The sequence below is a fragment of the Diadema antillarum genome, unplaced genomic scaffold (assembly GCF_040938485.1).
Source record: "Diadema antillarum isolate AM-2024a unplaced genomic scaffold, OU_Dant_1.0 scf00000004, whole genome shotgun sequence".
In the NCBI taxonomy this organism is placed as follows: Eukaryota; Metazoa; Echinodermata; class Echinoidea; order Diadematoida; family Diadematidae; genus Diadema; species Diadema antillarum.
This window is the reverse complement of record NW_027270893.1, coordinates 3,162,755-3,186,845: the sequence shown is the minus strand read 5'-3', so window position 1 is coordinate 3,186,845 and position 24,091 is coordinate 3,162,755. Positions and strand designations below refer to the sequence as shown.

General features: G+C 40.2%; 1 protein-coding gene across 1 annotated transcript; it reads left to right on the top strand.

The window, feature by feature from the left end:
• Positions 1 to 24,091, top strand: LOC139708767 (solute carrier organic anion transporter family member 3A1-like). The gene is made up of 11 exons (XM_071620751.1): positions 1 to 409; positions 3,127 to 3,342; positions 4,802 to 5,016; positions 6,261 to 6,420; positions 12,970 to 13,179; positions 14,450 to 14,666; positions 15,486 to 15,627; positions 16,853 to 17,124; positions 17,696 to 17,760; positions 18,815 to 19,023; positions 23,503 to 24,091. The coding sequence occupies exons 1-11, from the start codon at positions 1 to 3 to the stop codon at positions 23,569 to 23,571; spliced, it is 2,184 nt and encodes a 727-aa protein (XP_071476852.1). The 3' UTR covers positions 23,572 to 24,091.

The window sequence follows — 24,091 nt, the reverse complement described above, 5'->3', positions numbered from 1 at the left end:
ATGGCCGCCAGTAGTAGTCATAATAGGTGTCTGACACCAATGGTGTTCACAGTGATTCTCGGCGCCAATTGTTTCATCTACATCAGCATCGTCGGACCCTTCGGCACAGCCATTCTTACGTCAATCCAACGGGAGTTCCAGCTGAAAAGCTCCGAGGCCGGTATCCTCTTCAGCATCAACGACATTGTGGGTCTCATAGCAATCACCCCCATCGCTTACATCGGCAACCGACATCATCGACCACGCATTCTCGGTGTCTCCGCCCTCATCATGGCTTTTGGGTGTCTACTCTCCGCTCTGCCGCAATTCATCGGCAACGACCCAGCGCTGCCTGCCGGCGGGAGTCCGGACTTGGACGGCAACGACACGGTAGAGGAGACGCCCCTCTCCCAGTACTACCAACAAATAGGTAAGGTTGGTCACTATCGGTAGACTACATCTTCAGTCATTATTCATCTTGATTTGCATTGATTTGATTTCATTCTAACTTTGATTTCATTTGTTTTACATCATGTGTAACTTCCAAGAAGAGAGTGCATTCTCATGCTCAAACAACCGCGGGATCGACGCCTGTGAGTCCCCTCCAAAATAACTAAGCAATGAGGATTGGACGTGCTTATGGGGGCACAACCTGGGGCACGACCACTGCAACCAGAAGACTCGAACCCGGGACCTTTTGTTTGATAGTTGGTAAACCCACGGAGCCACAGCAGCTTCTTCTTCTCAGAGATGGTTGGGTGATAGATATCAATTTTGATATTGAAACCTACATCTTTGTTCGTGTTTAATGTTGATGATAATGAATGGATATTATTCAACAATTGCCAACATTGCAACTGATTAACAATGGCCCCGCATCAACGTAAACAAGCATTGAATTGATCCGTGTTTTAGTAGTAACCATGACAAAATAAATCATGTGCATGTACATAGCGAGCTCGGGCAGGATTCGAACTTTCGACCTCCTGATCTCCGGACTGGTGTCTTATGCACTAGACCACTGAGCTTAATCAATAATTCATGTGGATTGCCCTGGGCACTGTTAGTCTGGATTCATGCACGGTAAAGGGTAAAATACATGCACATGGAAAAAGTAAGCACATGTTTCCATGTGCTTGCAAACACTACATTTCAGAATGAATAAAGACTAGATGTGACAGTGGAATTTCTCATGAATAAATAATGAAGCATTCAAACCCTGGCCATTGTTCAGGACCATTGTCAGGGTGTTAACCACATACTCCCATTCACACCTATTGACCCCTGTGCAAAGTGAAAGTTTTGTACAGAGGGTTGAAAATAAAGCAAAATCTGGAACTTAACTGTGAAATTAATCATGGATTTCATGAAACTGATTTATGCTTTCATATTTAAACCACCTCCAACAAAATTGTACACTATTCAGCTATCACTCATATCAATGACAGTGTTATCTGATATATAGTTTTTGAATTATTAAGAATCAAAAGTCGGAAATGTTTTTTGAAACACCTAGTATTTCTACCACAGCTTTACTTGGAGGATGCGTCTGAGATCGAGTACACAATGTCTCGCTAAATATCTCCGTTCGTCATCAGTGTTTGTTTGTTGACTAATTCATACAGATTCAGGGTAGGTCAAAGCAGAACTCATTGCTAAGAAATGACCCAGTGGCTTTATCTAAATGGTATGAATGTAACGAACTTAAAGGGATGGTACAGTTTTGGCTGATACGGGGCTTCAGGTTTCCAACCTTTTTGAGAGATAATGAGAAATATCTTATGAAATATGAAAGAACATACAAGCATAAGAAATTCAAAGTTTATTTATTGATTTTCTTTTTAATGTCTGAGATAGCCAAACTAAAAAAGAAGTACTAATAAAAGATGGGACCGACCTTTTATTAGGACTACTTTGTTTACTTTGTTTTTGGATGGATATCTCAGCCGTTTCAAAACCGATTTTCATCAAATAATCTTTGAATTCCTCTCAGAATTTGTATTTTTGTATTTCATAACAAGTTTCTGATTAGGCCTAAGTCGCAAAAATGTTAAAATCTGAATCCCCACCTCCAACGAAGCTATACCATCCCTTTAAATTCAATAAAGGAAATAAGACCATAAGTTCTTTGGTTGAATCTAGAAAGCGCATTGAAAGACCATTGTGGGGATTGTCTTGATCAAAAGATACCGCACTGCTGTATATAATCGATGATCAGGATTCATTTTCGATGCGTATAATACCTAATAATGCTGTGTGTGTATATTCAAATCCTTTTTCGAGTATTGGGTTGTTTTGTGTTTTCAATCAAGCCTGAATAGAATAATGTTATCACATAACTGATCACATTTAAGTATGAGAGAATCAGGAAGGCGATTATTGTTCAATATCAGCTCAGAAAGTGGGGCAAGGGAACGCTCATATCAATGTTAATCCTGCATTGGAGTTCCTCACGAGAGTGAGAAAGTGGGGCAAGGGAACACTCATATCAGTGTTAATCCTGAATTGGAGTTCTTCACGAGATGGGATCTTTTGCCACTTGAAAATTGAAAGACTGACCGAAGAATCCAATATTACAGTCTGTAATCATGCATACAAATTTGGACGGGACTGTCTCAGGCTAGGATTATCTAATTTCTGAAGACCGAAACCGTACATTTTTTTTTTTTTTTTTTGATAGTGGAAACCTATGAAAGGGGAAGAGGGAGGACGAGGGAATGAATACGGAGGGGGCGATCCCCTGGAACGGTTTATCCAGGTGTATGTGTTTGTGTTTTCTCTTTTCGGGCCAGAATCAGCATTTTGAAACATGATTAGCTGAAAACGCGCTTGCGTCCTTGCTCATTTTAATATAAACGCTGTTTCAAAACGTCGTTTCAAAACGCACAAAAAGATGCATTTACGATCAGCGTTTCTGACTAATCACGTTTCATGGGATAATACGTGTTTGGGGAATTGTATGGATTTCTCCTAATGTAGGCCTATCTTATACAACTAGACGGTTTTATACCATATGGAAATGATGGGAATTACTGAATTAAGGCGATGATGTATATGCATTTTTGTTCACTCTATTCTTCACCGTTTGCTATCTGCGTTTCACAAATTAATTTATGTAAGTTTACCCATACTCACATGTACACGCAGAGCTCTGCAAAGCGGTCGGGGCGGATTCGACGCAAAGTCCCGACGATGGAGTATGTTCTGCGGAGGAACTTTCTGCTTCCGGGTCACAGTTCAACCGCGCCACGTGGATCATCGTTGGCCAGGTGTTCATCGGGATCGGATCATCCGGGCTCTTTACTCTGGGCGTGACCCACCTTGACGATGGGGTCAGTAAGAAATCGACTTCCGTTTTCTTTGGTGAGATATTTATTCATCTATTATCATATTGCTAATATGTTTGGAGAATGACTTGTTCAGCTGAGAAAAAAAAAGAAAAAAAAAGATGAAAACAAAAATGAAAACCAAATTTCATACAAGAAGAAGAAGAAGAAGAAGAAGAACACATATTGCAATTAAAGTGCAGTCATTATCATGCACATTAAGAATAAAAGAAAGAGATACATTCATGCAAATAAGAAACAATTTATCTGCCGGTCTTCGTCGCTGTTCTATTATTGATTAAAATCTGTGTAATATTAACGAAACAATTCATACTACTTCGAATGATATGATTTGTAAAGATTAATAATGACAATTTTAAAGCAAAGTACATGAAATTGAGAACATTAGGTGTCCAAGGACATGAAATCAAATTAAGTTAAGGTGCAAATCACGAAGAAAAAAAAATCTGTTACAACACACCTCCCATTGATTGCCGTCGTGTGAGAATTATACATATATCCCTCCCCCTCCTCCCACTTCTTCATTCCATTCTTCTTCTCTTCATTCCTTCGTTTTCCGGTACTTGTACTTTCTTTTTATCTTTTCCTCCTTCTTCATCCTCTTCTCCTTTTCCTGTTATCTATTCATCCTGCTTCTGTTCTTGTCCTTGTATAGTCCTTTCTTTCTTTTCGTTTCACCTGACGTCATATCAAAATTTTCATACATGGAGTCCTTGACAGATCTTGAGATGCCCTCATCTCCTAGAGTAATTCAAAAAATTTACAAGCTATGCTTCTCTTGTAAATTCCTCTTATCCATGTAAGGTTACAAACTGGGATTATGTTGCTTACTTGTTTATTTATCTAAAGACCAAAGTTGATATTTTCATGATATCGTATCCATGTTTTGTTGAAATGTATGTGATTCAAAGTTCCCTACAATATTACGTACTAATGTAAGCTTTATTCATATTGTTTTGTATTACTTTATATGGAATAAAATCGTTTGAATTTAATTGAATCCCCATTTGTCATGAAAACATCTGTCCGCATTCAATGACGTCATGGCCTTCCTCCTTGTTATCATCTTATGTTTCTTCTCCTCTCTATTTCTTGATTTCGTCCTGCTTGTTCTCATTTCTTTTACCCCCCACCCCCTGTCTATTTCCCGTTTCCCCCTCTTGCTACATCCAATGGTGATCACCGATGATTCCTAAATGTCAAATGTGTGTGCTTTGTGCTTCTTCCATTAGACAAAAAAAAAGTGAATGACTCTCATGCCTTTCATATACCTAGAAGAAATTCCAGTTTCCATGTCGAAATCGTAGCACAATCTTTCTTACTGCTTCTCGTTGTCGGTTTCGGGTTTGTTTGTTGTTATTGTTGTTGCTTTTGTAATGTTGTTCTTGAAATGTTGTTTTATGTTAATATTGGGTCTGTGACTGTTTGATTTTAGCGTTTGTACTCAAAGTCCCTGCTGTTTTTTCCCCGGGCAGCTGGCCTGTTCACAGTGCTGAGTCTCGCCCCAATCGCCGCTTTCGCCATCAGCGGTTTCTGCCTCTCCCTGCACACCGACTTCTACAAGATCGACGTCGACGAACTCGGCTACGGCGACAAGGACCCGAGATGGATAGGGGCGTGGTGGCTGGGATATATCATCTTCGGTGTTCTCCTGGTGCTCAACAGCATCCCCTTCTTCTTCTTCCCCAAGGTAAAAAGGAAAGAGAGGGGACGGGAGAGAGAAGGAGGAAAAGAGAGGGAGAATGTTGTCGGGCGGGAAATATAGACCCTGGTGAATGATTTCAGGCGGATTTTTTTTTTTTTTTTAAGTAACGGTGACTTCAGTAAAGAAAGAGAAATATTGGCATAAAGAACCACTAAAATGTGGAAACATTACAGGTGCTCGTTCAAAGTTATTTGTATTTAAAGTGTTCTCATTTATAACTTCTGCGTCTTGTCACTTGATCGACACAAATGCGTTTGGGGAAATTTTCCCTTTTAAATCTGTACTCGTCCATGATGATTTTCATTTGTCCGTTAATGCATTAAATACATGTAAGCATTCTGAATTACAATTATCATATGAATTCAGGATTCAAATCTCTTGCTATAAGAGTTAAATATCATCCATTGCTAATCAGTGTCTCTTTTTATCAAAACCTTCACAAAGACAGGGAATTCGTAGATTTTTCAAAACTGGAATTCGTTTTTCTCCTTTAAAAGTGATATCTGTAACAACTGCACTTGTAAGTTAGATGAGTCAGCGATGTCAAATCATTTGCAGTCTCTCCTTAGCATGCCAAAATTATACCAAGTACCACAATTAGATAGAAGATAATAGTTCTCAAGACAAATGGTTCCACAGTTGCTACGTTTAACTAATGATGCCTTTTCAGAGGAAGATGTCATGACTGAGTTTTAGCCATATACACACAAAACAATAGATTATTACTTTTTCTTGTGATTCAAAGCAGAGTTGAAAGATGATGACATCGATGTAATTATCATCACGTTATCTAATTTGCATACGTTATATCATGATATGCTACTGGTGTCACTGTCTCGTAAAGCATGCAAAGCCTAAAATCATTTGATTTTCCTATCTAATTTTTCCTCTGACTTCAATATAAGCCGTCACTCTCTTCAATTTACTCCTTTGATGTTTTTGACATAGCCACTTTAAGAATGGAGTGGAGTACCCCTATAAGTCTTTGGTTGTACCTCACATATCCCATCATGTGACTACAATATATCTATAAAAAAAATACCTAAGGCTCATCCGGTTCGTTCAAGAGTTAAGGTTAAAACACTGAAGGTCTAGTAGCTAAACATGTGATGTTTTTTTTTTCGTTCAGTCATACACTTTCCGTATTAAAGTCCAAGTACAAGGTTGCACACATGAGTGTCACGATGACGCGCATTCAATAAATTTCTCTATTACGTCACAATGTGAAGGAATGGCCGAAGAAAGAGCGTGACATGGAACTGAAGGACAGAACGTTTGCCCCGCCCACAAAAGAGGATGACGACGCAGCCAACACGTCGGAAATATTCCTCATAAACAGCATGAAGGGGCCCTCATTGTCAGAGTCTGGCTGTATGGGATATGCCAAAGGTGAGGTCACACGACTTCCAACTCTCATAATATCTCTATGTGTGTATCACAGAATCGGTAAAATTCAAACCACACTCACACACACACACACACACTCACACACACACACACACACATAAAAGAATGTGCTGCAAGATACACGAACAATATTCCAATGTGTTTTAGCTTTCATGTCATTGTTGCATAAGTCCTTCACTTCAAAAATAAAAGTAGGCCTACAATGTTGTTTTTTGCTCAAGGTCTACTCAGGGTCAATAAGTACACACTAAACATTTCCCCTAACTTTTTGCTCGTGTTTTTTTATCCGACACAAGTAAACAATTCTTTTTAATACAAAGGGAAACATGTACTTCTTCCTAGTAGGACGAGTTCTCACTTGACCCAAATGCACTGAAGTGGTAAGCTGTCATTGACATTGTGAAGAAAACCGCATTTCCAGATTCTCTGTTTTGCGTTGTTTTAGCGGAAGAAACGGGAAATTTGCCAGCAGCTACTAGCAGAAACACGACTTCCAACTCTCATAATATCTATATGTGTGTATCACAGAATCGGTAAAATTCAAACCACACTCACACACACACACACACACACACACACACACACACACACACACACACACATAAAAGAATGTGCTGCAAGATACACGAACAATATTCCAATGTGTTTTAGCTTTCATAATCATTGTTGCATAAGTCCTTCACTTCAAAAATAAAAGTAGGCCTACAATGTTGTTTTTTGCTCAAGGTCTACTCAGGGTCAATAAGTGCACACTAAACATTTCCCCTAACTTTTTGCTCGTGTTTTTTTATCCGACACAAGTAAACAATTCTTTTTAATACAAAGGGAAATATGTACTTCTTCCTAGTAGGACGAGTTCTCACTTGACCCAAATGCACTGAAGTGGTAAGCTGTCATTGACATTGTGAAGAAAACCGCATTTCCAGATTCTCTGTTTTGCGTTGTTTTAGCGGAAGAAACGGGAAATTTGCCAGCAGCTACTAGCAGAAACACGACTTCCAACTCTCATAATATCTATATGTGTGTATCACAGAATCGGTAAAATTCAAACCACACTCACACACACACACACACACACACACATACACACACACACACACACACATAAAAGAATGTGCTGCAAGATACACGAACAATATTCCAATGTGTTTTAGCTTTCATGTCATTGTTGCATAAGTCCTTCACTTCAAAAATAAAAGTAGGCCTACAATGTTGTTTTTTGCTCAAGGTCTACTCAGGGTCAATAAGTGCACACTAAACATTTCCCCTAACTTTTTGCTCGTGTTTTTTTATCCGACACAAGTAAACAATTCTTTTTAATACAAAGGGAAACATGTACTTCTTCCTAGTAGGACGAGTTCTCACTTGACCCAAATGCACTGAAGTGGAAAGCTGTCATTGACATTGTGAAGAAAACCGCATTTCCGGATTCTCTGTTTTGCGTTGTTTTAGCGGAAGAAACGGGAAATTTGCCAGCAGCTACTAGCAGAAACATAATATAAAGAACAACAACAAACAAACATGATCTTTCCATGGGCGTAAATCCGGGGGGGGGGGGATGGGGGGGATATATCCCCCCCCCCCTGAAATGGAGGAGGGGGGGATGGCCTGTACAATCATCCCCCCCCCCCTGAATTTTGAGGGGAAAAAACGGAGGAAGCAGAAATGTGATTGTATCAATTTTGGCATATTGCATGACGTTTGTACGCCGGCCTTCAGACAGGTAACAGAGCTGAACAGTATTCTATCTTGTAGGAAAATGTATACATAATTTTCTCAAGCGCTCGCTCGCTTCGCTCGCTCGCGAAGAAAGTAACATTGACATACACTGCTGGCTCAGACGTTGACAACGTCAATATAGGCCTACATGTAGGCCTAAACATGCTATGACGCGAGTAACTGGGAACCATCTGCAAAATATGTACGAAAACAAACAAACAAACAATAACAAAAACTATATCGCCATATTGAACCCCCTCCATTTCCTGAATCATTCCTGAGAAACGACAGTGACTAATGACTCAGTCAGGATACATCTATGGGCATACCCAGGGAAGATCAGGGGCGTCGAATCTATTGGGGGGGGGGGGGGTGGGGCAAATGCGGAAGTGTTTAGGCAGACAAATAATTTATCCCCCAAGCAATTCCCGAGATGAGGACAAATCTCGAATGGAAAATTGTCGAAAAATCGCCAGAACTCTGCACCAGATCGTTGTATTGCAATCATAAACATGCAAAAGCTCCGCTATACAGGATCCCTTTCGATAAACTTTGTACAATTTTGACATTGACGTATATTTCCCAAATTTATCAAAGATTAATTTATCAAAGAGTGTGCAGCAGATCTTTCATTTAACAAAAGCACCCTCTATGCAGAGGCGTCGATGAGGGAGGGGGGGGGGGGGATGGTTCCCCGATAAAGTGGGACGAACAAAAGCGAAAAATATAGCTACAAACGGCAGTTTTTGGAATGTATAAAATGTCAAAATTGTCAAGCTCTCTCGCTCCGCTCGCTCGCATATTTTAACCGCTATGCCTTCTCCTGATGTTGCTGATAGTGACTGACAGCAGTTGCGCCAAGTGCGCCCCCCTTAATTTCCAAAGCGAAAAATTTATCTACAAACGGCAGTTTTGGGACTGTAAAATGTCAAAATTTTCAAGCTCGCTCGCTTCGCTCGCTCGCATTTAATCATTATTCCATCCTCCTGAGGTTGCTGCCAGTAATTGCCAGCAGTTTTCGCCCGATGCGCCCCCCTTAATTTCCAAAGCGAAAAATAGAGCTACAAACGGCAGTTTTGGGACTGTAAAATGTCAAAATTTTCAAGCTCGCTCGCTTCACTCGCTCGCATTTAAAGGACAAGTTCACCTTCATAAACATAAGGATTGAGAGATTGTAGCAATATTAGTAGAACACATCATTGAAAGTTTGAGGAAAATCAGACAATCCGTTCAAAAGTTACGAATTTTTGAAGTCTTTGTGCAGTACCCGCTGGATGAGAAGACTACTGCAGTGTATGAATAACTTAGTTGTCACATGCGTACAACAATATAAGGAAAATATAAAGAGAATTTCACAAAATTCCATCTTTTGAAAAAAGTACACATTCCCCTGACTTGTTACCGACAAATGTTAAGGGTAGTATATCATTCCCCCTGCCTTTAGAAAGAGGCAAGTCAAGTGCTCTTTTATTATGCGAAAAAAGTGAAAATATGTTGAATTTTCTTTTACATTTTCTTTATACTGTTGTACGCATATGACTCACAAGCTGAAGTAGTCTCCTCATCCAGCGGTTCCAACACAAAAATTTAAAAAATTCATTACTTTTGCATCGATTGTCCAATTTTTTTCACTGATGTGTTCTACTAATATTGTTGCATTTTCTCAATCCTTATGTTTATGAAGGTGAACTTGTCCTTTAATCATTATTCCATTCTCCTGATGTTGCTGCCAGTATTGCCAGCAGTTTTCGCCCGGTGCGCCCCCCTTAATTTCCAAAGCGAAAAATAGAGCTACAAACGGCAGTTTTGGGACTGTAAAATGTCAAAATTTTCAAGCTCGCTCTCTTCGCTCGCTCGCATTTAATCATTATTCCATTCTCCTGATGTTGCTGCCAGTAATTGCCAGCAGTTTTCGCCCGATGCGCCCCCTTGATTTCAAAAGCGAAAAAATATAGCTACAAACGGCAGTTTGGGGACTGTAAAATGTCAAAATTTTCAAACTCGCTCTCTTCGCTCGCTCGCATTTAAACATTATTCCATTCTCCTGATGTTGCTGCCAGTAATTGCCAGCAGTTTTCGCCCGGTGCGCCCCCCTTCATTTCCAAAGCGAAAAATATAGCTACAAACGGCAGTTTTGGGACTGTAAAATATCAAAATTTTCAAGCTCGCTCGCTTCGCTCGCTCGCATTTAATCGCTATGCCATTCTCCTGATGTTGCTGCCAGTAATTGCCAGCAGTTTTCGCCCGGTGCGCCCCCGCCCCCTTAATTTCCAAAGCGAAGAATATAGTTACAAAAGGCAGTTTTGGGACTGTAAAATGTCAAAATTTTAAATGCAAAAAGATTTCACCGTGGGAGGGGGAAATCCCCCTACTCCCTCACATAACCGCTCCTCCTAAGATCAAATCCTGTCTACGCCGGTGATAGGCCCCATTATTTAGTAGGCCTTCACAGTGATGTCGCACAAGAGCTGAAATACCACGATTTAGTCATTCAATAATATATTGTGAATATTTCATTTTCTTATTGTTTTTTTAAAGAAAAGAAAACAAAATTTTCACCAAAAGTGTGCACCAGATCGCTGAATTTCAGGTCTGAAAATGCTAAATCTTCCACGTGTAGGAGAGGGATACCCCCCCCCATACCCTCCCTCCGTTCGATCGTTCTGCTCCCTCTCACAGGTATTTCCAAAAAAAAAAAAATGTTTTCATACTTTTAAGGTCTGATTTTCCGCCGAAAGTCATCTGACAAGCAAAAAAAAAAAAGCAACAAGAACAAAAAGTCTTCATATTTTTGCTGCCACTTTCCTCCCACTTTAAATTTCATGCAAAAGAGTGGGACATCCAATCCCTGTAAAGTGTGTGCGTGTGTGTGTGGGGGGGGGGGGGCACCAAGCTTCTTCCCCACCCCCACCCCCCCCCCCAAAGGCTGCGCAGGTCCGGTTATGGGCTTCTAATCGTGGTGATGGTGACCATCCCCCCCCCCCCCCCCACTCCTCAGTACGGATTTACGCCGTTGGATCTTTCCATTACAAACGACTTATGTTTTTAAAATGGGGGGGGGGGCGGTCAAACGAAATTAACAATTTATATCGCAAATTTACAAACCCGCTTTTATTTCTTTGTTTTGATTCTTTATTGCATTTTATGAAAAGTTCTCCTTCAGTTCCATGGTGTCTACTTTCTTTCAAAGACTGGCAGCAGCGAGAGTATTCTTTATCAAATTGTTTTTGTTGAACCCAAGATACGTGAAAGGGTGTGAATGGGTATAAAGTGTGGCGGCCCATTTTTTTCCATGTCTTGTTTGATGCATGTTAACAGTGAACTTAAGCAAGCATTTTGGCATCTTTTCTAATACTCGACACCGTGCTCGAGTATAGGGTTAGACGGCACTTTACAGTGGCGGATCCAGAAGGAGCGCACCGGGTGCCCGCCCCCTCTTTATTTTTTGTTAAAACAAAAAAGAAAAAATGGGAGGGGTGCGTGCTCCCCCTTTAATTCTGCGAAGGCGCCTCCCCTTTACAGAATTCCTGAATCCGCCCATTCTTTATGTTATTGTTATTTTCATATAGAAAAAAAATATATATACATAAAACATGCAAACAGCGACATACCAAGGGTATGTCAGTGCAAAGAAGCAAACAAAGGCCAGCCTTTATTCAAATGGTCATTTGTTTAAGAACACACACACACACACACACACACGCACACACACACACACACACACACACACACACACACACATACACATACACACACAAAGGTTATTATATTTGAGGTCCATGCTTCCAACAAACAACGACTTCCCATCAAGGTAATGTCCCTCGAATAGGACATAGACTGGAGGTCACAACCACTGAAAAAGATCCCGCTTTATTCATTCGTCGTTAATGCCCCAGTCACAAATAAACACTGATGCTCAAGGATCTACACGGTGATCCGGGGAAATCCGGGGACGTCCGGGGAGATCCGGGGAGATCCGGGATTGGTACACACGGTATCAACACGGCAGCTACACGGATAAGGCCGGAAGAGCGCGGCGTCTACACGGACAAACACGGTATCTACACGGATCAACACGGCACAGAGCAGGGTGTTTAACCCGGTGAAGTGGTCCCGCCTCTCATTCGACTGGACCCCATGGAAGACCAGAACGCTAGTGTAGCTGAATATCATATGAGCTATCCAGCCATCTTCTTAGACGGAGATGAAAAAAAAAAACACACAAACAAACAAAGATGAGGAAAACAAAGAAACAAACACATACACACACACACGCACCCCCGCACCACACACACACACGTAAGTCCGGTGTTAAATATGAAAAACCGAGCTGGTGTCAAATTTCCGGTGCTCATTTGTGGTGTTAGATAAACACCTCCGGGTGTCACTTCAAAATACAAAATTGCTTTTTGAATAGTTACTTAGTTATTGTTCTTCTCTTTGATTTTGCACTTCAACTAGACGATCAAGAACTTTAAAGTAATTTTTTTAGTGTAAACACATTTACACCTAAGTAACACTAGTTGGGAGGTCTCCGTTTGACACTGGTCGGGCGTTATACCATGAACATTAACACCAGCAATATCAAATCAACATAGTGCGGTGTCATTGTTGATTTAACACCAGCGCAATGTCAAAAATGTCACCAGCTACAGTGTCAAATTAACATTACGAAGCGATAGTGCCAGGTGAACACTTTTCAACACCGTCGCCACACACTTTCTACACCTATGGATGTGGTCCTCTATTGACACTTCATCGGTGTTAGATTTAACACCCATGGTGTCAAATCTAACACCAATGTTTCTGCAGTGGACACACAAAAATCCATGGCCAACGTTTCCGTTTCCTTCGTAGGCTACTTCACCACGCTCTTCCGACTGACGGTCAACCTGACATACATGATTTTGAATACCGCGTCCGTGGCGGATTCGGCCATGTTTGCCGGTTTCTTCAGCTTCCTCGGCCGCTACTTGCTCACCCAGTACGAAATCACACCAGCCATGGTGTCAATCCTTTTGGGTGAGTTTCAAGTCCTTTATTTTCAGCATAGTTTGCAAGCACAAACCCTTGTCGGTCGCATAAATGATTGGCGCAGCCCACACTACTAATGAGTAGGGATAATTCTTTCGTCACCCCACGCAGGTCTGACACCTTCAACTCGAGATAAGACGGGTCTGGTTAAATTCTTAAAATCTGCATGAAATCAGAAAGAAATGTACAACACTTTGCTAGGTGCGAGCATCCTTACGTTGTCTCCCTCTACAAATTGAATAATCTGTAAATTAACAAACATGTCAGAAGAAAAAAGGAACCAGTGGGACTCAAACCCGTCATCTATACTGTTTGTAGACATGGTAGAGGGAGACAAAGTGAAGAAGCTCGCACCTGAACCTTCACCCCTCTGAATAATATCTTCCTTTCTTATAACACGTTTTCTATAGTTTTTGAGAAAATCAGAAAATTAAATCTTCTAGATTGCTTCTTCTGCCAATTAAAGAAGCAGTGGGCCTACATTATTTAGTAATAAAGAGGGTAAAATTGGAGATAGTTAAAACGAAACTGGTTGAATTCATGAAATCGCACAAAATCAGAAGAAAAGATTTCTAATACTCCATGGAAGATAATGACCGAATATCTGGAAGAATTTCATTTTACTTGAAGAAGGGCCACATGTTGACATTTGATTTTACATAGCGAAGTTAAGATTACTTAAAATTGTCAATCACAAGGTCTCTATAAAGCTGTGCCATAGTCACAATCATGTCCAATTTCTTCAGCAGTAATTGCGCCCACCAATAGGGGAAAGGCCATTAGTCTTGAATGCCACAACCGTCGTAGGGGACTTAAATCTGCAGCGGTCCTGTGATTGTTCACTTCCTTACCTTTCATGAGAACCATGAGAATTATAAAAAAAAATGATGATGATGAAGAAGTTGATGATGATGATGAGGAAAATGGTGAAAACGAAGGTGGTGATGGTGATAAAGGTGCGCGGTAATGGTGATGATGGTGTTGATAACGTTCATATTGTTGAAAACAGTAGTGGCAGTGATGATGATAATGATGATGACAATGATGATGATGATGATGATGATTGTGATGGTGATAATGATGACGATGATGAGGATGATAATGACGATGATGATGGTGAGAATGATGGTGATGATGATGGTGATGGTGAGAATGATAATGATGATAATGATAATGATGATGGTAATGATGATGATGATGACCATCATCATCATTTTTCCAGCAATAATACCTTCTGATTATGATTTCAATTGCACAGGTGCGGTGACCTCGCCAGGAGCCTTACTCGGAAACCTAATTGGCGGCCTAGTGGTCAAGAAATTTCGCCTGGACACAAAAGGCGTCACTCGTCTCGTCGTCATCATCGCCTTCGTCAACGTGATCGTCGTCTCCTTCTTCTTCACGGCCAGCTGCCCGACGAGGCCCATAGCCGGCGTCACTGTGCCCTATCCTGACGGGAGTAGTTCGATGATAGGGTGAATGACTACCCCCCAATCAAGTCAATCCGCCTGTCCCTTCTCTTCTCCTCTATTTCCAATTCCTCCTTCCCTTCTCATTCTCTCCTTCATGTTTCAATTCTTTTCTATCCTTCCTTGCAATCCGTAATCCATGTTGTCTTATATTTGTTGTCTTCTTTCTGTATTCTTTTATTTACTTTCGTATCCATCTCCTTCGGCTGCTCGTAACTCCAGAATATCCCTTCTTACACTACCTGTTTTTCACATGCTGCGTTTGGTCTTCGTTGCTTTTCCTGTTTCTTTGTCGTCTGTTCATTTTCCACCCCTCCTATTTCTTCCTCGCTTCCACCTTAATGATTTCCTCTCTTCTTCTTCTCCTCCTCTTCTTCTTCTTCTTTATCTTTTACCCATCTCTTTTCCTTCCTTCTTCTGCTCATTCTTCTCCTTCTCGACATTCTTCTCATCTATTCTAGCGCCTTACACCTTCTTCTTCTTCTTGTAAAACTGGCTTATAATCTTCTCACCCATATTTTCAGAACTACATACATTCTCGATAGTCAATGTAGCACATCCAATGTCTTTTTTTTCACATAGTAAACCATAATTAGTTTCATTTCACATCCCCAATATTCAATGTAATATATCTGTCTTCTTTTTACTCACACAGCAAACCATATTTCCATAACCACACACATCCTCAATAGCCGATGTAGCACATCTCATTTTTTCATTCATTTTACACTGCAGACAGTCTTCTACATATTTTTGTTCAATCTCTAACTCAAACGGATCGAATCTTTACACGATGTGTCACCGACATCCATATGCACTTTGCAGATCAGCGGAAGAGCCAGCGTGTCTGTCCGACTGCGGCTGTACTGACGGTGTGTACATACCGGTCTGTGGGAGCGACGGCTTGACTTATATCTCCCCCTGCCACGCCGGCTGCGCGACGGTCAACGAAGGGTCCGCGCCAAATGTACGTTCGGAGTGTTCTTAAAATACTTGAGGGAAAATCCCATTTGTATCAATTTTGACACAAACAAACAATGCAAATAGCAATATCAAACAATGAGAGCATTTAAAAAAATATAGATAGAAATACAATAAACTAAAAAATGCAAAATTGTAAAGTTTTAAAATCGAGGGAGACAGTGCTGGCGGTAGATTGTGGTCAGCAATGATCAAGAGACAATTTTCCAGTTCTCCCCAGGCCTGATTCGACGGCCCTTGATTGTGTCTTATCCTATGTTCCTAAAAACTTATGAAAGTTGAAACCTACTATTTTTCTTCATCTGACCGCTTTTACCGAAACTTGAAATTGTTTAATAATAATGATAATAAAATATCATTTATAAAGCGCTTATTACATTGTGTCTTAGCGCTGAGGAAAAAATTGGAAAAATAGATCCAATTATAATCCAATTCAAATTGAGATGAAACGCAATACAAGATACAAAATACATAAATAAACATTGTAAGTTATAACTTATAGAACGAACTTAACATATATATACAGACTGCATATAATAAATCAGTACAAATTACATGGCATGAGAGAACAGATGAGTTTTCAGTGATGATTTGGAGGAGTCTACTGTTGGAGCTTCACGGACGTGGATGGGCAAGTTGTTCCAAAGTGTAGGTGCAATAACACTGAAGGCACGGTTGCCATAACGGGTACGGGTGCGCGGTGTTTGCATCTTTAAAATCACTACTTTTAAGTAGTTTAAAAAAAAAATCATTTTTAATGATTTATCGATTTTCACTGAGTCTGTTTTGGTTGCTTTTCCTAAAATAATCCGGTTAAAATCCACTTCCTAGTCCTTCCCATCCTAGGCACTGAATGCGTGCACTCTAAGAAATTAAATGGTAGGTAAACCAACATTTAAAATGCTGTCACTCCTCCAACGTTTTCGTATTTGTTGAATTCAACACTCAAAATATTTGATATATTTCTGAAATGACAGTTTAACATTTTGAGTGTTAAATTTATTTTTTATTTTATCCAAAGGTTCGAGTATCGACCATTAAAATTTGGATATACCATGTAATTTTCTGGGTTTTTCAGTGTATGTTATGTGTGTTTTGGTGTGAGAAAGAGAGACTGAGAGAGAGGGTAGAGTATGAAGTAATCCTCCCGAGATGTCTAGATAGCATAATTATCTTCTGTATGTCTTTCGTTCACCTCTGATTCTTCTCAGACGTATTCCCAGTGTCGCTGCGTTGGAGAGAGCCAAGCAGCACAACAGCGAATGGGCAATCTTGCCGCAGCTGCACCAGGCGTCTCGACGAACGCATCATACGTTCCCATGGCAACAGGCTACCCCAACACGTCTTCTGTCTTCTCCGCGGTGCAGGAGAAATGCCCGGGCTATGACTGCTCGTCAAAGCAGTATACGTTCTTGGCCTTGCTGGCTGTGATGATCTTCCTCTTCTCCATGTCTCACGTTCCTGGATTCATGCTGTTCATGAGGTACCATACTTAAGATAGATAGGTGTAGAGGAGAGATGAATAAATGATCGAAGGACAGGTGGATGGATAGATAGATAGAAAGATAGATAGATAGACAGAAAGATAGATAGATAGATAGATAGATAGACAGGGAGGGGTAGATAGGTAGATTAGATAGAAAGATTTGAAAGATAGACACACAGATGGAGGGGTGGATAGATAAATGGATAGATAGATATAATAAATATATAGGTGGTCAGATGGATAGATAGATGGGTAGGTGGATAGGTAAATGGATTAGATGAAAGATTAGATTAAAAAAAACTGGATGGATAGATAGACAGATAGATAGATAGATAGATAGATAGATAGAAAAGCAGATAGATAGATAGATAGGGATAAATAGCTGTACAAGTTCTGAAACTCAAGGGGTACCTGGATGTACTCTGTTATGTGAGGAGTACTATTCAACACTGCTGAAACGATCATAATTATGATCATCCTTGTTATCATTAGCGTTTAACACAATATTTATGACAGGTGCTTCCTTTTCAATAATGACTCCTCTTTATTCCGTTTTATTTGTTTCCAGATGTGTAGAGGAACGGGACAGGGCCGTGGCCATTGGGGTATCGAGTCTGCTTGGACGAGTCTTGGGTAAGTTTCGCCGCTGCATTACTTCTGCAGCATGATAATGCAATAACGATACAGGAACCAATAAGTCAGATCAAATCAAATTTAGATCAAATTATCTATGATTGTACACTGACTATGAAGTCATTTGGAGTATAGTGATGGATAACTTTTTCCATACAGATTGTTTATTATTCATCCAGGGGCTGATGAATGGTTACATACAAAGAAAAAATGTGTAGAAGCCATGATAGCTGACAGCAAATCGTGAAGGAATTATTAGGTTTCAATTTAAGCACTCTTATTTCCAGAAAATTAATGAGTGGCAGAAAATACAGATGAATTTTTATATTGATTCAGAAAGCCATTTCTACGATTTTAACTGAATCTGATTACGGCTCAGTAAATGGTTACATGTGTACAGCAAAACGCTATTTCGCAAAGCCAAGGCTAATTATGAGAAATCTTAGACTGGCTTAAAAGCAAATTCCAAAAGCCTTATGTGTGCAAGTCACAAACAGATAGTCGGTAACGGATTTACTGTGGCGTAGAAAGGATCTTGACTCTATAAACGAATGGTCTGGAGTTTGACTTCTGCTCGTCTCGTCTATATGAATGCTGCAATAGTTATTTTACCGATAATGTTCCTCTTGACCATGTTGACGTTGGTGTAAGAATGAGTTCAATGTATTTGACAAGGCTGGAAGAATGATGATAACGGCAGGGGCCTTCTGCAGTAGATATGCTACCCTGGATAATAAATGCTTTCATAATTACTAGAATATGATTACAATCCTTACACTCATTCTTACCATTATTATAATTATTATTACCATTATTATTATCATCATCATCATTATCTTCATCATCATCATTACACATCACCATTACTAGCTTTGAGTGATGCAGTAGTAGCGGAATTCGTAGTCGTATTATTAGGGGCCTACAAAATGTCTTCACAATTATTATCATGATCATTTTACCATTATTGTCGTTATCATCAATGTTATCATTGTAATGATGATGAAAATGATGGTGGTGGTGATGATGATGATGATAAGCAGTATTCCCCCTCCAGCGAGCATTCCCGCGCCCATCTACTTCGGGGCCGCCATCCAGACAACCTGCCTCATGTTTCAGGAGTCCTGCGGGCGGACCGGAAACTGTTTCATCTACGATAACATCCGCCTTAGCAACGTCATCTTCAGTCTCCTGTTGGTTCTGAAAATGATCGCATTCCTCGGCTACTTCTGCTGCTACTTGTCTCTTCGCCGAGACAGCGAAGGGGTTAGTAGAATAACGCCATTTTTATCATTTGATATTGTCACATGGGTTACACCACAGTCAGATAGTCACACATGCCACTTACTGTTCTAGCATCTCAACCAAACTGTAGTGTTTATTTGGACACAACACCCTCAGTGCTTCACAACTACAAAACATCTTTAAACACAGTGAAATATCTCAACTTATCCCCTCAACGGAGTCCCAAATTCGTGTACAAAAAATTCTGATTTTCAAATCCACACACTATTGGATACCTCAGGTTCTTTGAATGAACCTGCTTTGATATCTTTACATCAACAACCACTCCCTCGCCATTACTCCTGTTACAACCACTGCAGTAATAGTCTGAGAGCTGGCTGCTGGTCAATTTACCCCATCAAGCCCAAAAGGTTTGACCCCTCAGAGTTGCTGGAGCCACCCTCCTCGTTAACAAAATGCGCGTCAGCCTGGTCCCTGAGGGCGGGTTCGGCCCCCAGGGACCCCCCGAAAAGGCCCTTCGGCGGGTGTAATTTACCCCATGGAGCCCATGGACCAAACTTGGCCTAAATGAATGTCCTATGGGTGTACATAATCAAAACATAAAAACTGACAAAATATCTGGTCGGGAAAGGGGTTGCCAGACCGCTTGTTTGGACGCACAAAACCTTGTTTTTGGTCAAGAAGTCTGCGCCAAGACTACACTGTCCCATAGGCCCTGTACTGTAGCGTCTCCCACCAGTCTGAGGGACAGTGCCAGTTAGTGCATGTAGTAGTCTTGGCGCAGACTCCTTTACGCCCAACAAGGGTTTGTGCCTGCAAACTACCCGTTATACCCTGGGACCCAGGGTAGTCTGCATGCACAAATTGACCACACACACACACACACACACACACACACACACACACACGCACACACACACACACACACACACACACACACACACACACACAATCATACATACACACACACACACACATGTTCACACATGCCTCTATGTATATACCATAACGCTACACATGTTATTTAGGTTTCTCAATAATACAGCCATAATGCCTTGCACATAATTACCGGTAATGTCAGACCTATAAGATGTTCATACCTTTTGAATGTTTTACATGGATACTATCAATACACTGAAGAAATCTGAAATTTGTGTGGAGTTGTATAAGGTTTTACTGGCCACACAGCCTACTTTTTCTGTATGATGTAATCATGAGGCACAAATAGAGCTTTTCAGAAAATGCTGAAATAAAACCTTTGTTGTGAGTAGACTTCAGTTTCAGACCAACCACAACAGCGCTAAAGGCCAGTTGTATAACACATTTAAGTAAGCATTTTCATCAGCAGTGCATTAAACATACCTTTAATAAAGTTTATGTCAACAAGTCGGATTTAGCTAGGATTATTTCTCTTTCTCCTGCTTGCTATCCTCTTTTAAATACAAATAAGAAGTCTCAATCCTCATATCTTCACATAAGATTCTTTTGAAAACCTCATACTAATAACTTTTTGTGTTTTTGGCTGATAAAAACCACCCTTTGATGTATAAAATAGGCAAGGATTACAGCATCCATTCCAACCTTCCTTTATTTGACTCTAATAAATTCCAAATCAGAATAAACTGCATAACATAACATTCAGGAAGGAGCTTATGGTTTTTGAAATGATATCGATCCATTTTCATACTCAGTAGTGCATGTCACCTCATAGTTTTGGACAAATAAGAGTTATGAACATAATTATGTGTTCTATATAAATTGTATACATGTATTGCCGAACTTCCTTGAAACATCAAATAACAAGCTTCACCATAGAATGCTAACTTTCTGTAATGAAAATAAAAGGCTGAGAGCATTTACTTTGATCTTGTGTTCTCTTTATTTCTTCAACACTTTTTTTTTTGTCAACTTCTAATTTCTGGAGATACTTTTTATTCATAATAGTTCCAAGCCCCACACAAATGGTGTCACATACTGCAAACACTGCCATTGACCGTGACCAGTACACACTAAGCTGAAACATCAAATCATCAGCTTAATGAAATAGCTCTCTTTTTATATAGCATATAGGCTGAGAGTATTAACTTGGTCTTGTGGTCTGTTTATATCAGCACGTTTGTCAACTCCTTATTTCTGGAGATACTTCATCTTCAGTTCCCCAGCCCCACACAAACAAAACTCAACCTATGGTGTCACATACTGCAAACAGCGCACCATCGTATGATTGTCATTAACCCTGGACATATACGTACAACGTTGAAATATAAAATTACCAGCTGAATGAAATGTTACAATTTCTTTTCTTTAACAATAGCATGCACGTTGACAGCATTTACATATCATTGTGTTCTTGTGTTCTCTTTTATTAACTCCTCATTGATGAAATACTTTGTCTATCTCCCCCTCTCCCCCCCCCCAAAAAAAAAAAGATAATACCTTCAAGGTGTCACATACCATGTACAGTTACAATGTAGTTCATGTTTATGATTTAATTGCCAATAAAAAGTGTGGAAATTTCATTTCAAGCCATGCATCACACTCTATGGAAGACTAAAGCTCACATAAATTACATAATGTAGGCCTGATAAGCATTGCACATGACTGTTTCAGTCGCAGGCTATGATTCCTGAACTGACCAGTATTTGGCATGAATTTGTTCATACAAACATTAAACATAATTTCATATTTTAGTCTATCATACAGTATGATGCATGATTTGAGGTATATGTAACTGGAGTCTACTCATAACAGATGGGTTTATTTCAGCATTTTCCATAAATATATGTGTATATAAATTGTTTTATAAGGTGGATGCATAACAAAGAATAAGCATGTTGTGTGGCCAGTAAAACACAATACAATTTCACACAAATTTCAAAATCTCTTCAGTGCACCTGCTTGAAGGTTCACTGATAATATCAATGTAAAACTTCAAAAGGTATGAACATCTTATAGGTCTGACATTAATTATGTGCAAGGTGTTATGGCTGTATTACTGCGAAACCTAAGTAACACGTTTAGTGTTATGGTATATACCAAGAGTCATGTGTGAACATACAACATGTATATGTGTGTATTGTGTGTATGTGTGTGTGTGTGTGTGTGTGTGTGTGTGTGTGTGTGTGTGTGTGTGTGTGTGTGTGTGTGTGTGTGTGTGTGTGTGTGTGTGTGTGTGTGTGTGTTGTCAAATTGTGCATGCAAACTACCCTGGTTGCCAGGGTGTAACAGGTAGTTTGCAGGCACAAACCCTTGTTGGGCGTAAAGGAGTCTGCGCCAAGACTACTACATGCACTAACTGGCACTGTCCCTCAGACTGGTGGGAGACGCTACAGTACAGGGCCTATGGGACAGTGTAGTCTTGGCGCAGATTCCTTGACCAAAAACAAGGTTTTGTGCGTCCAAACAAGCGGTCTGGCAACCCCTTTCCCGACCAGATATTTTGTCAGTTTTTATGTTTTGATTATGTACACCCACAGGACATTCATTTAGGCCAAGTTTGGTCCATGGGCTCCATGGGGTAAATTACACCCGCCGGAGGGCCTTTTCGGGGGGGTCCCTGGGGGCCGAACCCGCCCTCAGGGACCAGGCTGACGCGCATTTTGTTAATGAGGAGGGTGGCCACAGCAACTCTGAGGGGTCAAACCTTTTGGGCTTGATGGGGTAAATTGACCAGCAGCCAGCTCTCAGACTATAAGTTTTTGCACAACTTGCGCAACTCGACACCTCTCATTTAAAGGGTGAGCATGGTATGAACATGTGAAAGAATGTCTCCTTATTATGTCCCCCCACATGTATTGCTGCATGGTGTGTCTGTTTATCTTTGTCATGCTCCGTTCTGTCTTTTTTTTTTTTTTTTTGATTCTACAAATTGCACGACGTCCCAAATAATCATGAGGATAACAGTGATAGAAAGCAGCTAACATCATTTGCTATGCTTAAGGCAGTTATGGCCAAAGTTAACTTGCTTTTGATTCACGAGATGCAATTTCTCGCCAATGTATAAATCGTTAACAGATGTAGGCCTATACTGGTGAAATTCTTCCGTCGAGATTATATTTACGTCGATGTGGGGCAATTTGTCAATCAGTTGCAAAGATGTATACTGTGCGTGTGTTGGAAATTCGTGCGTCTTTGCATCTTTGTGTCTGTTTGTCTGTGTATTCGCCAAGAGCGTCAAGTTTTGATTAAAAAAAAAAGAGAGAATAAATCAAACGCTTAATTTCTTCGTTCCTGTTTGCTCTCCCAATCCTAATACGTTTACTAATACTAATGAACTCTTAATTCTGAAACAATTTCCAGAAATACATCGACATAATTAGGCTTGGAGTTACTAGTGCATGATTTCTGCTGTTGCAAACAATTGCTGTAGGTCGACAGATGATTGTAACTAATTATAACATTATAAAGTCTTCCAAGACTCTTTCCTCGCACGGAGAAATGTAAATCTGTGCATTGTTTGTCATTCTCTTTTTCTCTTCCCGACTTTCTTTTTATCTGCAGAACTACAAATCGCTGGTGATTTGTGAACCTAAGGAAGAAGAATGGAAACCGAAAGAGACTACAGTGTAGTGTCAGACGTATTGTTACGTAATCATACACTCCTATTATTCTAATGTATGTAGATGTATATATATAAATCATATTATATACTACAAATATATTTACGAATGTAAAATATAAACATCTATGATCCTCAACACAGGGATAGCGGTTGCCTTCGATGCATGATGTCCCCTACTTATATGCCTAGACCACAGAGACGTATACAGTAACCAAAGTACAGTAAACTTGACCATGTTATGGTGCTGTGGTACAAAGTATAGCGTGAGCAAAAATCCCTATACGTTACAGCTCAGTATATATGCTTTGAAGGAACTCACCAGAAGTATTTCCTTTTCAGTATTTAGTACAGTTTATTTGGTCAAGTTACACGAAGAGACAATACGTATTGACGTGCATGTTAAGGACACACGGAGTGGGTACGTGAATCTCGTACTATTACTTTTTTTTTCTCTCTCTATCATTATTACCCTGTGTTGCAGACCAGGGTGTCATGTTCAGCGATGTCTGATTAGAGGGCTGACTTGAA